Below are 17,588 nucleotides of genomic sequence, written 5' to 3' on the forward strand. Positions count from 1 at the left end.
AGGGTAACAAGGGAAAGTGTTCAGTGCAGATCAGTGAGTAAGCACCAGCCCGCCCGTGCCCACGTTGCTCCCGGAGACCCGGTCCCTCTCGGGAGGGCAACAAGGGAGCCGTCCGAGCACTAGTAACTGGGCTCCACCCCCCTCTCCTGCTCCTCCGGCCTGCTACTCTGTGCTACGCCCGTGCCCACCTTGCTCCCGGAGACCCGGTCCCTCTCGGGAGGGTAACAAGGGAAAGTGTTCAGTGCTGGTTGCTTTAGAATGATACAGGGTAAGGCTTTTTAAAGTAAGTTCCCATCCTTCTCCTGGAATAGTTAAACTATTACTTTAAGAATATATTTAACTTGTTTTTCTTCAACCATTAAAACTCAGGTCCTGAACCCAACCGTTTACCACTTCTACCACCACCACCACCCTGGGTCATCTTCTTTCCTGGCTTATTGCAACTGCTCCTTAACTAGTCTACCTACTTCCAAGTCCGTTCCTATACAGCAGCTAGTGTGACCTTTTAAAAAACTTAAAATCATGTCACTCCTCTGCTCCAAACCCACAAGGACCTATACAATATGGTTTTCATGCTACCTCTCACTGACTCTATTCCAGTTGCAGTGGCCTTCTTACTGCTCCTCACATATGCCTCAGGGCCTTTGAACTGGCTGTTTGCTATGCATGGAACATTCTTCCCCTTTTCCCTAGATATTCACAAGACTTTCACCCACACTTCATTCAGACTTCTCTCTGTTCACAAGGCATCAGAGGCCTGCATTAGAGAAACTATCTCAAATATAATCTCCCCCCATCCTTAGCCAATCACTTTCTAACCCTTAACTCTTTCATTTTTCTTTGCATTTTAAACTATTTGATACATTGTATATTTCCTTATATTTTGTATTCTTATCATCTAGAAGACTGCCCAAACCAAACTCACTATCATTTCTGACTCATAGCGATCCCCACAGGATTTCCAAGGCTATAAATCTTTACAGAAGTAGCCTGCCTCACCTTTCTTCTGTGGAGTGCCTGGTGGGTTTGAACCACCAACCTTCTGGTTAGCAGTCAACTGTATTAACTACTACACCACCAGAGATCCTTAGCAGAGTGAACCCCAAAAAATAAAACAAAACTCACTGCCGTTGAGTTGGATCCAACTCATAGCAACCCCTTCTTGGGTTTTCAAGGCAGTATCACAATGGAAGTAGAGCATCTCGTCTTCCTTCCCAGGAGTGGCTATTGGGTTTGAACTGCCATCCTTCTGGTTAGCAGTCATATGCCTTAGGCACTACGCCACCAGAGCAGAGTGCTCAGCACATACTAAATACTCCACACCTGCTGAGGGAACTAATGAACTTTTGCCTCCTTAAAGAAGTCTTCGCTACCCTTCCTTTCTGGTCGATTCACGTTTTTGTTCTCTCAGCTTCCTCAGTACTCAGTGCATACTTCTGCCATGATATTTTTTCTTTTTATATGTTAAGAAGTGCATCTTGGATCTGTAATCCCAGTGGCCATCACACTACCAGTACAAGAGAGGTCATTTGATATTTGTTGAATGAATGATTTAATACAACCTTCTCAAGGTGAAACTGTGAGACTTTGTTAAAAATCATTTTCCCGCTTATCATGTTACAGCCAAATGAACTTCCTAGGGAAAAAAAATGCCAAGTATAAACTTAGAGAACTTTCTAATATGCAACTCGAGTCTTTCAGATTTTAATTTGATGAAGAACTTAGAGTTTTAGTAAGCAAGTTTATTTATCAACGATTGTTGTTGTTGTTATGTGCCGTTGAGTGGGACCCAACTCATAGCGACCCCTCCTTGGGTTTCTGAGGCAGTACCACTACGGAAGTAGATTGCCCCATCTTTCTTCTGAGGAGTGGCTGGTGGGTTTGAACCGCTAGCCTTCTGGTTAGCAGTCCAGTGCCTTAGGCACTATGCTACCAGAGCTCCTATCAAAGATTAGCTTTCTGAAAAGTTTTATTGGGGTAAAAACCAAGTAACTCATTTATACTTCAGATGGTTCAAATAAATGAACTATTTCCTTTTATTAAAATTTTAACCCAAAACAAGTTTTACAACCTCCTGATCACCATGAGTCAGAATTGACTGGGCAATAGTTTATTATTTATTTATTTAATCTGTTATTAACATCAAAAGGAGCTCCAGTTGTGCAGTGGCTAAAGCTGCTAACTGGAAGGTTGGTGGTTCAAATCCACCAGGTGTGCTCCTTGTGGAAGGAAGATAAGGCAATCTACTTCTATGAAGATTTATAACCTTGGAAACCCAATGGGGTTCACAATGAGTCAGAATCAACTCAGTGGCAGTGGGTTTGGGTAGTAACATCAAAAGGAAATATTATTTTGCAAAACTCTATTGTCACAGGATTTATTATGTTTCACTCATGCTGTCTATAAATGGTAGTCTTGGATATCAGTTTTAAAGAATGAGCATTTTAATCTTTCACACAAATATTTCTCCTATGAGTCATAAAATTATTGCAGCAATAGAGTAACCAGAAGAATTTAGAAATCAGTGGGAAAGACAAAACTATATTCCAACACTTATCAAGAGAAAAAACATAATGGATTACTTGATTTGGTTCTTAAATGCAAATAATTTATTCTTTCTCATTCTTTTGACTTCAAAATGAGGCAAGTTCCCCAAAATCTAGAAAGAATCACTGAAGAAAAGCTGAACACAGACATTTCTATTTTTATGCAAGATTATTTAGTAACTCATTTTATGAGTGATTTGGTATCAATGATACTAACATATCTGAAATGTTTTCTTTATATTCTTTAACACTGTACTCGGTTAAAAGAGCAGAAATAAGTATCCTTTTCTTCTACTTTATTAAGTTTGGTTCAGTATTTACAATAAAATCCTATTAACTTTCAGAATTCTTTACTTTTTCAAATGATTTAATGACTACTTCTAAAAGATTTTTTAAATATTATTTATGTAACTAAGATCAGGTAAAAAAAAACTAAGTAATTTTTAATTTCTATATATCTATCAATGACTTAGATGATAACCTTTGAAATAGAGAATCATAAAAAATAATTTATGAGAAATAATCATACAACTAAATATATGAACACAGTCCCTAACATATTTGAGATTCAGATAATTATCATCATTCTCAAATTGAAATAATCTTAAAAATATAACAATATATTAAAAAAATACTGATTTGAAGCTACTGAAAAACAAAGTAACTCTATATACCTACCTCTCAACATGATTAATTGGGGCTCATGCAGTAAAGGAATGAAGAAATTAATACTTGAAAGGGAGGAAGCTTTGATGGCATAGTGCCTAAGGCATCTGACTGCTAACCAGAAAGCTGGTGGTTCAAACCCACCAGCCGCTCCTCGGAAGGAAGGTTGGGCAGTCTACTTCCATAGAGATACCGCTTTGGAAACCGAAGAAGGGGTTGCTATGAGTCAAATTGACTCAACAGCAGCGAGTTTGGTTTTTTAAGTTTGAGAAAGGGAAGGAGACAGAGGATGCCCATTATCACCACTCTTACTCAGTATTGTACTGCAAGTCTTAGCCAGAGCAATAAAGCAAGAAAAGGGAAAAAGGGGCATCTAAATTGGTGAAGAAGTAGTAAAACTAACCCTATTTGTAGGTGACATGGTCCTTACATAGAAAAGTCCCAGAGATTTCACAAGAAAGTTTCTGAAAACTAATAGATGGGTTCAGCAAAGGGGCAGGGTACAAGATCAACATACAATAATGAGTTGGATTCCTCTACACTAACATAAAATCCAACAAGAAAATTAAGAAAGTAATACCATTTAAAGGATAAATATCTAGGAAAATAATCTAACAAGGGATGTAAATTACTTATACAAGGAAAACTACAAAACACTACTCCAAGAAACCAAAAGACTACATAAACAAATCTCCAACTTTGTATGGAAAGGAAAGGGGCCTCGAATACCAAAAGTATCATTGAAAAGAAAGAACAAAGTAGAAGGCCTCACAGTTCCTGATCTAAGAACTTACCATACAGACATGGTAGTCAAAACAGCCTCTTACAGCAACAGACACACTGACCAACAGAACAGAATTGAGAATCCAGAAGTAAATCCATCCAGCTATGGACAGCTGACACTTGACAAAGGATCAAACTCCATTAAATGGGGACAAGATAATCTCTTTAACAAACAATGCTGGAAAACTGGATACCCATTTGCAGAAAAATGAAACAAGATCCATACCTCACAACATATACAAAAAATAACTCAAAATGGACTGAAGACCTAAATGTTAAAACTAAAACTTTAAAGTTCCTGGAAAATAACATAGGGACAAAGCCAGGGGTCTTAAATTATGGCATAAATATACCATCAACCATAATAAAAATGTACAAACAACAAAAGATAAACTAGGTAACTGAGACTTTATAAAAAATTAAATACTAAGAAATATTTTTGTATCTTCATATTCCCCATATACTGTTTATTTGTATACTGTATTAAAATGAAATGGTCAAAAGGGGACTGATCTTTATTTTTAAATAATAAAAATGGAGGATGACTCCATCACCAAGCATTTTTCAGGAACTTAAGCATCAACAGAACAAGATACAAACTAAACTTCTTAAGGATGATTATTTGATTCTGGATTATTATGCTCTTGCTTTTTCTATTTTCTCATGTCCTTCTTTTCATAATTTACTTGTGCTTTCAGATGGGGAAAAAAGTGAGCAGCAATTTTGGTTTAAAAAAAGTATCTGGGATATGAGCTTGAGAGTAACCAATGCAATGCAATGTCTAGCTCACATTGTTTTGACATTGGGCTTTGCTTGATTCCCTTCAGTGTAGCCTTGCTCCTTATCATTATGACTTCAAATTAACAAGTAACTTCCATCTTAAAAAAATAAAAAAGCTTTCAAAAGAATTAGGAAAATTTTCACTTATGTAAAAGAAGAAAAATGTATTTATACTTAACACACTACCATCTATGCCAAATAGGGAATCTTTATGTAAATCTAAAAGCCAAAAGATAACCCACTATTTGGATGAAAGCCAGTGACCCATATTTAAGAACAGAAAGCTTGTAGAAATAGACATAGCCTCACAGTGTGGTAACAAGTTTTAAAAATTATTTCAAATGAATAACAGTGGCTACCAGTTACAGTAAATGGATTCCATTTTTTTTACAGTAGCAGATCAAGTTACATTTATTTATGCTTTGCTTTGTAAGGTACTATACCAAGCACTGTATACTATTAATAATTGTTAATCGTTTAATCCATCAAGGAAATCTGGTGATACAGTGGTTAAAGCATTATGCTGGTAATGAAAGAGTGGGTGGTTTGAACCCACTGGCCACTCTGTGGGAGAAAGATGAGGCAGTCTGCTTCTACAAAAATTTACAGCTTTGGAAACTCTGTGGGGCAATTCTACTCTGTCCTGTAAGGTTGCTATAAGTCAAAACTGACTTGATGGCAGTGGGATTTTGGTTTTGATGTGTACCAATCATGTTATATGGACTGTGTCATTTAATCCTCATAATACCCCCGTGAGTTTGGTGGTGTTACTGTTATCCCCATTTTCCAAGTGAAGAAACTGAAGCACAGGTAGATAAGGTAACTTATCCAAGATCTGGGAAGTCAGTAAGTGGCAAAGCTGGGATTCAAACCCAGGTGCATCTGATTTTAAGAGCCCTTAATCTTAACCCCCGATTCTAAATGGTCTCTCACTTAGCTGCAAAGGTAAAAAGTAGAACTTTAAAGCTCATGAACTACAGAACATGAAATAGGAATTATAAACTCCTAAAATCTGTTACCAGCCTACAACTTCTTATTCATCTCTGTATTTATTCTGATTTTTGAAATTAAAAATTGTACATCTATATTTCACCTATCATTTTTACATTTTACATCTATTTTCTACTTGTCATTTTTCTTGGCAACAATCTCTCTTTCCTGCTGGGCTTTTGTGCTTTGGAATAGATTATACAAAGCAAGAGTAACACAGCAGGGAAGGATTAAAGTGGCCTTGTATTACTTACCTTACTTGGTTCTGAACATATTTTGCCCCACTGCAATGCTTACACATTCCTACAATATGCATCACCTTTCTCGCCCAAGAGGGCACTTTCTTCACCCATCTTTAAGTATTTCCTAGGAATTCCATGAAGTTTTTCACAACACAGAAACCTAACAGTGTTGCAGTGGTAGATTACAGCATTACTCAAGTAAGTGCCAATGTGCTCTGACTTTAAAACATAAAAAAAGTGAATCCCTCAAACACACCTGTAAGACATTATGCCTCTGGACTGTTATCAAAGGTACATAAAAAAGCAGATGGATGGGTTGACTGATTTTGCTAATTTAAATCAAGGCTTATGATTTGGTGGTGCAATGGTTAAGCACTAGCTGCTAAGCAGAAAGTCAGTGATTCAAATCCACTAACAGCTCCATGGAAGAAAGATGTAGCAGTTTGCTTTTATAAAGATTTACAATCTTGGAAACCCTATGAGGCAGTTCCACTCTGTCCTACACGGTAGCTATGAGTTGGAATTGACTCAGCAGCACTGGGTTTGGGTTAAACAGAATTCTTGCCTGCCATGTAGAAGACCCAGGTTCGATTTCCAGCCAGTGCAACTCATACACAGTCAGTGGAGACCTGCGTGTTGCTATGATGCTGAACAGGTTTCAAGGGAGCTTCCAGTCTAAGCAAGACCAGGAAGAAAAAAGTATGGTGATCTACTTTCAAAAGATCAGCCACTGAAAATCCTATGGATGTCAGTTAATTACACATGTGGAAACATGAACTGGTGTCATGTTTTTGCCATGTACATTCTCAACAACAAAAATATATTTTTTTTTTAAAGTAATCAATGTCACTGAATAATTTGTATAAAAATTGTTCAATGGGTTCCACCTCCTACTTTGGCAAGTAGCGACTGGGATCTTAAAAGCCTGCAAGCAGCCGTCTAGATGCAGCAATGGGTCTCTCTGCATCCAGAGCAAAGAAGAATGAAGAAAACGAAAGATTCATGGAAACAATTAGTCCTCGCGACTGGTACACCATGAGATCCGCTGCCTATACGACTATGAGAGCAGAAGAACTAGATGGTGCCCGGCTACCACTGTCAGCCACTCGGAGGGGGATCTATGTAGGAAACCCTGGATAGAAAGGGAGAACAATGTGGAACAAAACTCAAAAGCATTTGGGGAAAAAAAAGGGGGGGGGGGGCCCAGGTTTGCTGGTCTGATAGAGCCCAGTGGAACCACTGAGACTATGGCCCCTAGCTGCCCTTCAGGTCTAGAATTAAACCCACACCTGTGGCTCCCAGCCAAACAAAAGACAGGCATATGAGTTGGAACATTTACCTGAGATAGATACACTCCTTGGAGAGAACAATCATGGGAGAAAGAAGGGCTGTTTATGCACAGAGAGACAGCTCAGGGGGCAGGGGCGCTTGAAGGGATGGACACCGGGAAGAGGTGACTGTTAGGAGGAAATGGGAAGGAGTTGTTGTATTGTGGTGAATTGTAGTCGATGTCATGAGACAAAGTGTATGTGAACTGCTGTATGGAAAGTGAATTTGCTCTGTAATTTTTCATCCAAATCACAATTAAAAAAAAACAAAGTTATCCAATGGAAAACTAATCTCCTGTATAAATTCTCACTGAAAACACAATAAAAAGTTATTTTAAACAATAATAACAACCTATGGAAAACAGTTCTACTTTGACACACACGGGATCACCATGAGTCAGGGTCATTTTGACAACAGCTAACAGTAACTGCAAATAGCGCTTTGGTGACCAGCTATTTTTGCGTCATCATAGGGTATGCTTTCTTGACTTTACTGTTGCTTTAAGATTCAGTATCATTTGTATCATTAACAAGATACTACCAAAAAAAATTATCATACAAATAGTCAACTAAAGAAGTATTGATTCTCTACCTAAAGTCCTTATTTTCTAATGTCTAACACAAGAATTGACTAGGCAATGAGTTTTCGTCAATGAGGGAGGAACAGCTCAGAAAAGGAAGGTAAGAACAGCTGTATAATTTGAGGAATGTAATCAATGTCACTAAACTATATATAAGAGCTCTGGCAGTGCAGTGCCTAAGGCACCTGACTGCTAACCAGAAGGCTGGTGGTTCAAACCCACTAGCCACTCCTCAGAAGGAAGGTTGGGCAATCTACTTCCATAGTGATACCACCTTGGAAACCCGAGGAGGGGTCACTATGAGTCGGGTCCAACTTGACGGCACAAAACAACAACAACAATGAACTGTACATGTAGAAATTGTTGAAATGGTATAGATTTTGCTCTGTATATTCTCAAAAACAATGAAATTTAAAAGGAAAAAAAGATGACTAATGTTTACTTAATTCTCAGTATGTAAAAGAACTACTTACACAGATCTCAAACATGCATCAGAAAGGTTATTAAACAGATGTACTCTAATATATTTAATATAACTTTTAAAGGACAATCACACCTCAAGTAATTTTCAAGGTTTAAAAATAAAAAGAATAGAACCATTATCTTACTTAAGTATTCAAACTTACTTATTTAACTTTCTTTTCTTCACTTTTCAAATTCCTTTCACAAAGTTCATTGTCATTTACTTGTCAATTCAGCAGCACAGTTAAAGAATACAAATTAATCTTCCTCAGAGGACAGAGCAAGTCTTGCCTCTGGAACTCATTCCAGGTGCACCTTTGCACTTTATGTATCTATTTGAGAAGTTGGCCAATTCCAAACCACCCATCTCTAGTCTAATAATGAAATCCATCACTTTAACTTCATATTTTGGAAAAAGACTTGTGAAAACACAGCTAGGCTATCTGGTCATTTTTTGCTAAACCAAATTAGACTAAATAAAATAAACTGGATTTCATAAAATCACAGAATTTTAAAAAATATTAGAGGATCATTATTAAAAATAATGCAGAAAACAGGTTTGAGGAGTCTATAAAAAATGAAAATATTTTAAATAAAGAGGTCTGATTAGAAAAAGAATCAGAGTAGAGAACAGAAAGCTGGAATCAAATGTTTGAATGGAGACGATTCTTTTTTTAAAAACCCAAACTACAGTTCCTGTTAAAATACTCAACAGTAAAAATGTAAATCAAGTTGCATTTTGCTTAACACAGTAAAGTGTTTTGAAAAGAGTTATGTACCATTCCCTTCTACCTGAAGACTTTGGATGAGCAGATTCAGAAGGCATTTCCTTCAGGGTGTACATTTTCCGTAGATAACCTGGTAACTGGAAACCACTTGCTGCTAGTTGCAATAAATGCCCTCAAAATTCTCTTCACTCATCAACTCTAGGCTCCAAAACACCTTTAAAGATCACTTTCCAAGCCACTTGTGCTGCTTTCCTCGAGGAAATAAAGCCACTGCCAAATTCTGTACAACTCTTGACTGAGAGTAAGATCATTTTTCCTTAAAGCTGTTTAAGAAACCATGTTATGTACCTGACTTGACAGTGTACAGTCACCAAGCACCATAGCTGCTTTCTGGATGGAGGAAGAGAAGCCCCTAGGTTGAAACCTTATTAACACGACAGTAAAGCTACAATTTTATTATATACAGTCTCCGTGACATTAATTCCAAAGCATTTCAACACTATGATTCATTCATAGCAACCCCTCCTTGGGTTTCTGAGGAGGTTATCTCTGTGGAAGTATATTGCCCAGTCTTCCTTCTGAGGAGTGGCTGGTGGGTTTGAACCACCAGCTTTCTGGTCAGTAGTCAAATGCCTTAGGTGTTATGCCACCAGAGCTCCTTCAATACTATGTAGAAGTCCTCAATTTATTCTTAAATATCCACTGAAACTTAAGAAACAAAAGGACAAGTGAATTCATGTAAGTCAGAGTAAAAGGAGGCAGATGTTATCAACAGCCTCAGCACTGATTTGACAGCCAAGTCTCTTTGTATCTGTGACCAGATCCACAATAATCCAGACTTAAATTTGTCCCATGCTTGGAAATTTCATGTATACTAAATGTAACATCTTACTCTTACTTTGAAAATTTTTTGATGACTCCTTTTATTTTGAAGGACCCAGTTTTCTTTTTTTCCTTAAAAAAAAAAAAAAAAAAAAAGCTTTTTGGTTTTACCTTACCTTTCACATAGTCTCTTCATTTCCTAACACATTATACTGTCTGACCATCCCATTAAAGTCAATGACCTCTCTGTAAAGATGCTCTCAGCTTTAAGGTACAGTGTGTGTTATTAAAAACAAATATCCTTAAGCAAACATCATCAGCACACTCACCCCCTTCAGTATAAGCAGTTCTCCAGAATATACACTGTAGTACTTTTTAAAAGCACCTCCAGTCCATTAATAATCCTTATTCCCTTCTAAAATCTGAGATTTTACTGTTACTTATCCTATATCTCAGATTCATTTACAGATTAAAATTGTGGATTTGGGAATCCCATTCTCCAAGCGGATCCTGGCTTCTACCACTTAAAAGTTTGTGTAATTTTGGGCAAGTTATTCAACTTTTCACCTATACAAGGAATGGTCATTATGAGGATTAATGAGATGCAGTACAGAAAATGACATTAGCTAAATTCCCTGGCATACAAGAGGACATTTATTATTATAATTTAATACCTTCTATTTGAATATGTGCAAATCTCTTTAAAAAAAAAAAAAAAAACGAAAACTCACTGCCATCGAGTCATTTCCAACTCATAGTGACCTTCTTGGGTTTCCAAGGCAGTATCTCTAGGGAAGTAGATGATCCAATCTTCCTTTCAAGAAGTGGCCAGTGGGTGTGAACCACTAGCCTTCTGGTTAGCAGCTTAGCCATTATACCACCAGAACAAATCCCTTTAGGGGCTTCTTTATCCATTTCAGGCTCTCTTTTCCCATTCTCTATCACCAACCCGTCTCTTCATATTTTTCTTCCTCTTACTTCTAACTTATCAGAGCTGTACTTTTTGTTATTCCAGTGAAACTGTGCCTGCTAGGCCATCTCTGCTTTTTAAGTAAGCATGCCAACTAACTTATATGTAGTATATAAAACACATTTCATATTTACTGAAAAAAAAAAGAACTGAAATAAAACATATACTATTTTTTAAACCCACCAAAATTAATTTGGTATATAAACTTTCATTTTAAACATAAGTTTCAGCCCAAAAACTTTCATATTCTTATACCATTATCACAAAATATAATCATAATAAAGCAACACTCTCAGAAATCATTATCAATCTTGTTACATACAAAATGCCTAACTTCTCAAAAATAATATTTAAATTAATGAGTTATCTGTTACTAATTTCATAGATAGAATTTTAGAAGCACAACAAAATGAATAATGTCAATAATCTCCTTTGGGCTCTAAATACAAGACAGTTTTCACAATTTTTATCACGCAAATTGTTAAAAAAAGAAAAAAAACAGTTGCCAAGTAAACATAATAAGTCAATAAATATATGCATTGTTTTCTGCCTTTCAAATTTTAAGATTTAAATTAAATACTACAGATTTTGAGAATATTCCTATTTATAATAATAAGCTAAAATAGAAGATTTAAGGAATTTTTTTCTCTTCAAGAATTCATACAAAGTATCTGACAAGAAACACTCAATCATGAATCTTGCCTTGCTTTTCATTATTAGCTCTAAATTCTTTAGAATTCAAGTGTTCAACCTGCCCAGGGCAAGAGCAGATAGTTACAGAATGGCAGAAACATTCGATTACACTGAAATCATCTTTAGAGCAAAAGGACATTTCAAAATGTCTGAGTTGTCCTAGTCAAGGAGCCCTCCTGTCAGCTAATTATACCACCCTCCAACTCCCACTAGTCCCTTTCTAACTGCTAATGCTTAAGAAAATCTACAGTGTAGCTATTAATAACTATATTGATGGGTTTGTTGGGTAAAGAATATGGATGGCCTTTGAAGGAGAAAACCATTCAGGCCACTCAGTCTGGTACCTACTCGTTGCCATCTGTATCAACCAGGATACTCAGTAGAGGGGATAAAATGTATGCATGGGGGCAGTACAGGGGACAGAAATCCAGCCTAAATCTTTAATCTCAGATACTTGGCATGGGGCTGCATCTTCCTGGAGGAAGGGGGGACCCTTCTTCTGAAATGCATGAAAATATATAATGGGCTGGTTATGGCCCTGGGCACAAAGAAAGCAGAAAGAGGTTAGATAGTATCTAACTAACTAGGGAAGGAAGGTTGGGCAATCTACTTCTGTAGTGATACCACCTCAGAAACCCAAGGTGGGGTTGCTATGAGTCAGATCCGACTCAACGACAGAGACTCTCTCTCTCTCTCTGAACTAGGGAAGGAGAATAGATTTCAAGAATAGATTTGACACACTGAACACTAATGACTGAAGACCAGAGAAGCTGCAAGATGACAACAAGGATATCACAGATGAAGAAAGCAAAAGGTCATTAAAAAGACAGGAAAGAAAAGATTAAAATGGATGTCAGAAGAGACTCTGAAAACTTGCTCTTAAACATACAATAGCTAAAGTGAAAGGACGAAACAATGGCATAAAAGAGCTGAATATAAGTTATCAAAGGGCAATTTGAAAAGACAGAATGAACCATGCAAAGAGTTGGAGTTACAAAACCAAAAGGGAAAAATACACTCAGCATTTCTCAAGGAATGAAAGGACTGAAGGAAAAATTCAAGCTTGAGTTGCAATACTGAAAGATTCTATGGGCAAGATATTGAACAGTGTAGGAAACATCAAAAGGAGATGGAAGAAATACACAAAGCCACTGTACCAAAAAGAATTTGTTAACATTCACCCATTTCAGGAGGTAGAATAAGATTTAAAAAAAAAAAAAAAAGAGTGGGAGGGGAGCTGTTGCATTGTGGTAAACTGTTGTCAATGACATGAGACAAAGTATATGTGAACTGCTGTATGGAAAGTGAATTTGCTCTGTAAATCTTCACCCAAATCAAAATAAAATAAATAAAAAAGAAAAAAACCCAATGGAATTGAAAGATGTTCAAGCTGCAGCGAAGGCTTTGGCAAAAAACAAACTTCCAGGAATTGATGGAATATTAATTGGGATGCAATGCTAGATGCATTCACCCATCTATGACAAGAAATTTGGAAGACAGTTGGCCAACCAGAAGAGATCCAAACCTGTGCCCATTCCAAAGAAAGGTGACCCAGCAGAATAAAGAAATTATTGAACAATTAATATCACACTCCAAAACAGCTGCAGCAGTACTTCAGCAGGAAACTGCCAGAAATTCAAGCCAGATTCAGAAGATATGAAATGAAGGGTATTATTGCCGGTGTCAAATGGATTTTGGCTGAAAGCAGAGAATAATAGAAAAGAGGTTATATGTGTTTTCTTAACTATGCAAAAGCATTAGACTGTGTGGCTCATAACAAATTATGGATAACACTGCAAAGAATGAGAATTCCAGAACACTTATTGTGTCATGCAGAACCTGTACATAGACCAAGAGGCAGTCATTTGAACAGAACAGGAGATTATTGTGTGGTTTAAAATCAGGAAAGGTATGTATCCTTTCACCGTACTTATTCAATCTATATGTTGAGCAAATAATCCAAGAAGCTGGACTATATGAAGAAGAACATAGGATAAGGATTGGAGGAATACTTATTAAGAACATGTGATATGCAGGTGGCACAACCTTGCTTGCTGTTAAGTGAAGATGACTTGAAGCATTTACCGATGAAGATTAAAGACTACAGCTTTCAGTATGGATTACACCTCAACATAAACAAAACAAAAATTCTTACAAATGGACCAATAAGCAACATCATGATAAATGCAGAAAAGACTGAAGTTGTCAAGGATTTCATTTCACTTGGACCACAATCAACACCTATGGAAGCAGCAGTCAAGAAATTAAATGATGTATTGCATTGGGTAAATTTGCTGCAAAAGACTTCAAGTTTAAAAAGCAAAGATGTCACCTTGAGGATTAAGGTAGGTGTACCTCACTCAAGCCATGGAACCTGCAATTGCCTCATATGCATGTGAAAGCTAGGCAATGAATATGGAAGGCTGAGGATGAAGTGATGCATCTGAATTATGGTGTTGGCAAATAATAGTGAATACACCATGGACTGCCAGACAGACAAATCTGTCTTAGAGGATGTACAGCCAGAAAGCTCCTTAGAAGCAAGAATGTCAAGACTTTGTCTCACATACTTTGGACATGTTATCAGGAAGGACCAGACCCTGGAGAAAGACGTCATACCTCGTTGAGTCAGTGAAAAAGAGGAACACTCTCAATGAGATGGAGTGACACTGTGGCTGTCACACTGGCCTCAAACTTAGTAATGACTGTGCAGATGATGCAGGACCAGGCAGTGTTTCTTTCTGCACACAGGATTGCTATGAGTTGGAACCTGACTCAATGGCATCTAAAAACAACAACAGGGAAGAAGGAACTAAACTTTCAACTAATACCTACATTGTTCTAGAACTGTAATAAAGCTTTACTCATATTAATTTCCTAGAATATTGTTTCTTTGAATATTGTTATAAGGGGCACTGTTATCTACAACCCATTTTGCAGATGAAGAAAAGTATAAGTTTTAAATAGATTGCCAAATAATAATTATAAAAACCAAACTCACTGCCGTTGAGTCAGTTCCTACTCACAGGAACCCCCAGTGGGTTTCAGAGGCAGTAAATCTTTACAGAAATAGATTGCTCCATCCTCCTTCCACAGAGTGGCTGACAGGTTTGAACCATCAACTTTCTGGTTAGCAGTCAAATGTCTTAGGCACTGTGCCACCAGAGCTCTTTTGCCAAATTAATAGGTAGAAAAAAATACATATACTCAGGTTTATCTTCTGTAGAAAAGGTAGAGATGTGTTCAGCAACATGTCTTAGAGTTGGGGGTAAAAAAAAAAATTCTTTGCCTTTCAGTTATCCTCAGTGTAGAATGAACTGCTGATTTAGAAGGTAGGGTAAGAACTTCTTAGCTTTGCTTTCTACTGAAACCACAAAAGGAAGAGAGAAACTTCAAATCTTAGGCCTCAGAGAGAGAAAGCAGCAGAAGAAAACACACGCATGTCAAAAGTAATCCAACTAGCTACTCGCTTCAGAACCGGAACACTGAAAACTGCTAGCTTCTGTTACTGGTCCCTTTATGTAATTAAGAACTAAACAAGGTTGATGTATAGCACAAGTTATTTTGAAATGAAGTATGTCTTCATATGAAACTAGATAAAAAATGAACATCACCCATACTCCAGTTTCCTAAAGAGTGTAATTACTATTTTCCGTGGAAAAGTTTGTCAATGCATAAGCATTACTCTGTGTGCTCTAATTACAGTGTCTCACTCACCTGAGGCCGAGTTTATCATACTCTGCTGCACTGGTGGACTGGTGGGGGCTGTAACGTTCATCTGAGAGAGCATGGCCTTCCTGGGGTCCTGCCATGTTGTAGTCTGATCGATGTGACTGAGATAACAAAGGGGGGTTGGGAAATGGTTGCATTAGATATCAATGATACCCACTTATCACAAAGTAGGATAGATCTATGAGTTAATGGGCAAAAGGTTCTAAATAATTTCGACATAAATATATAGTCATGGCATCTCACTGCTCACACCCCTCCACTATATCAGGCATGTTTCTCATATTTAAATCACTCAAACTTTACCTTTCAGATCTCTCAACTGCAAGATTTGCAAAGTTATGCCTGGAATTTTAAGTGAAGGGAAATCACCTTTACTTAAAAGATAATTATTGTTGTTGGTAGCTGTCACTGAGTTGCCCCCTGGCGCATGGTGACAATGGAATTAAATATTGCCTGGTCCCGAGTCATTGCCATAATCAGAACATTTTGATACACTGGCTGGTTTCTGAAAGTATAGTATCAGGACTTTCTTCGTAGTCTATCTTAATCTGGAAGCTGTGTTGAAATCTGCCCAGCATCCAATAACAACAGATGGTAGCTGCACATGAAATTGGCCAGGAATCGAACCCAGGTCCCCAGCCTGGGTGTTTTAGATTAATTATTGTTGTATGCCGATGAGTCAACTCTGATCCACAGTGATCCTATGGGACAGAATAGAACTGCCCCATCAGATTTCTGAGGTTGTGAATCTTTACTGAAACAGATTGCCACATCTTTCTTCCACTTAAATAATTATTACCCACTTCTAATGTGAAGATAAAAGGTAGTTTTGAAATTAACCATCTGAAACAACAGCCCCATGACTAATCCCCAAGATTAACAAGGGATTTATCTAGTTTTCTTTTCTTAGAGATAAGAAAGAGACCTTGGACGGTGCAAACTATTAATTCCCAAAAGGTTAGCAGTTCGAGAATAACCAGAGGGGCACACTAGAAAAAAGGTTTGACCATCTACTTCCAAAAACCCAGCCACTGAAAACCCAATGGAGGACAGTTCTGCTGACACATAATGGGTCAACATGAGTCAAAATCAACTTGACAGCAAATTTTTTTTTTTAAGAGATTGTTGTTGTTGTTAAGTGCCGTCGAGTCGTTTCTGACTCACAGTGACCCCATGCACAGCAGAACGAAACACTGCCCGATCCCACGCCAGCCCCACAATCCTGCTATACTTGAGCCCATCATCCCAGCCACCGTGTCAATCCATCTCGTTGAAGGCCTCCCCCTCTTTCGTCGACCCTCCACCCTACCAAGCATGACATCCTTCTCCATTTTAAGAGATAAGAATGCCAATTAATATATAATTTTAGGTCTTAAACTATTTTCAAGTAAAACACAAGAAGATGAAAAGGTTTTATTATAATACATAATCCAAAGCCAAAAGAGAATTAAAAATTTTACCTCTAAATTTTCAATTATCTTATGACTGTCAAACATGTTCTACATGTTATTATCTTACTGCAAATTATATTATGCTCTGGTAGCATAGTGCCTAAGGCACTTGACTGCTAACCAGAAGGCTGGCGGTTCAAACCTACCAGCCACTCCCTGGAAGGAAGGTTGGGCAATCCTACTTCCTTAGTGATACTGCCTCGGAAACCCAAGGAGGGGTCGCTATGAGTCGGGGCCGACTTGACAGCAAATAACAACAACAACAACATATGCATATTAATTTCCTCATCTATGAAGCGGGGGATGAAAACATCTAAAGAGTCTATGAAATAGAAGGCTAAAGGAATCCACATATTATCTGGTATATGAGCATTCAACAAATGTTAGTTTTCTTCCTTGAGCAAAATTGAATTGTTTCTGTGAAACAAAATCTAAAAGTATCATTATACATATGAAACTACCTAAAAATTTATCCTTAAAAAATAGATTCAGAAATACTCAAAGATTTATGCAATGACATTTTCTTCAATGTATTTATATAAGCAAAAATATAAAAGTTACCTAATATCCAATAACAGGAGATTGGTTAAATAAACATGCTTATAAACAATGGACTATGAGTCAGGGCCGACTCGATGGCAAATAACAACAACAACTACTACTACTATACAGTCATTGAAAATTTTTTAGAAAAATATTTAATAAAGGATCATGAAAACCACAGCCTCAATGACCCTGAGACCGAAAGAACTAGATGGTGATTGGCTACCACTGCCCACAGCTCTGAAAGCAATCACAATAGGAGGTCCTGGAT

At 37.4% G+C, this 17,588-nt stretch overlaps 1 protein-coding gene across 1 annotated transcript in view; it reads right to left on the reverse strand.

The window, feature by feature from the left end:
• YAP1 (Yes1 associated transcriptional regulator) overlaps positions 1-17,588 on the reverse strand; it is a 152,845-nt gene that overhangs the window by 50,876 nt on the left and 84,381 nt on the right. Inside the window, exon 3 of the mRNA XM_007946016.2 lies at positions 15,309-15,424. Within this exon, the coding sequence (XP_007944207.1) occupies positions 15,309-15,424 (116 nt within the window). The remainder of the gene's footprint in view (positions 1-15,308; positions 15,425-17,588) is intronic.

This window comes from Orycteropus afer, unplaced genomic scaffold (genome assembly GCF_000298275.1).
Source record: "Orycteropus afer afer isolate SDZICR_OR568_19922 unplaced genomic scaffold, OryAfe1.0 scaffold00147, whole genome shotgun sequence".
Lineage (NCBI taxonomy): Eukaryota > Metazoa > Chordata > Mammalia > Tubulidentata > Orycteropodidae > Orycteropus > Orycteropus afer.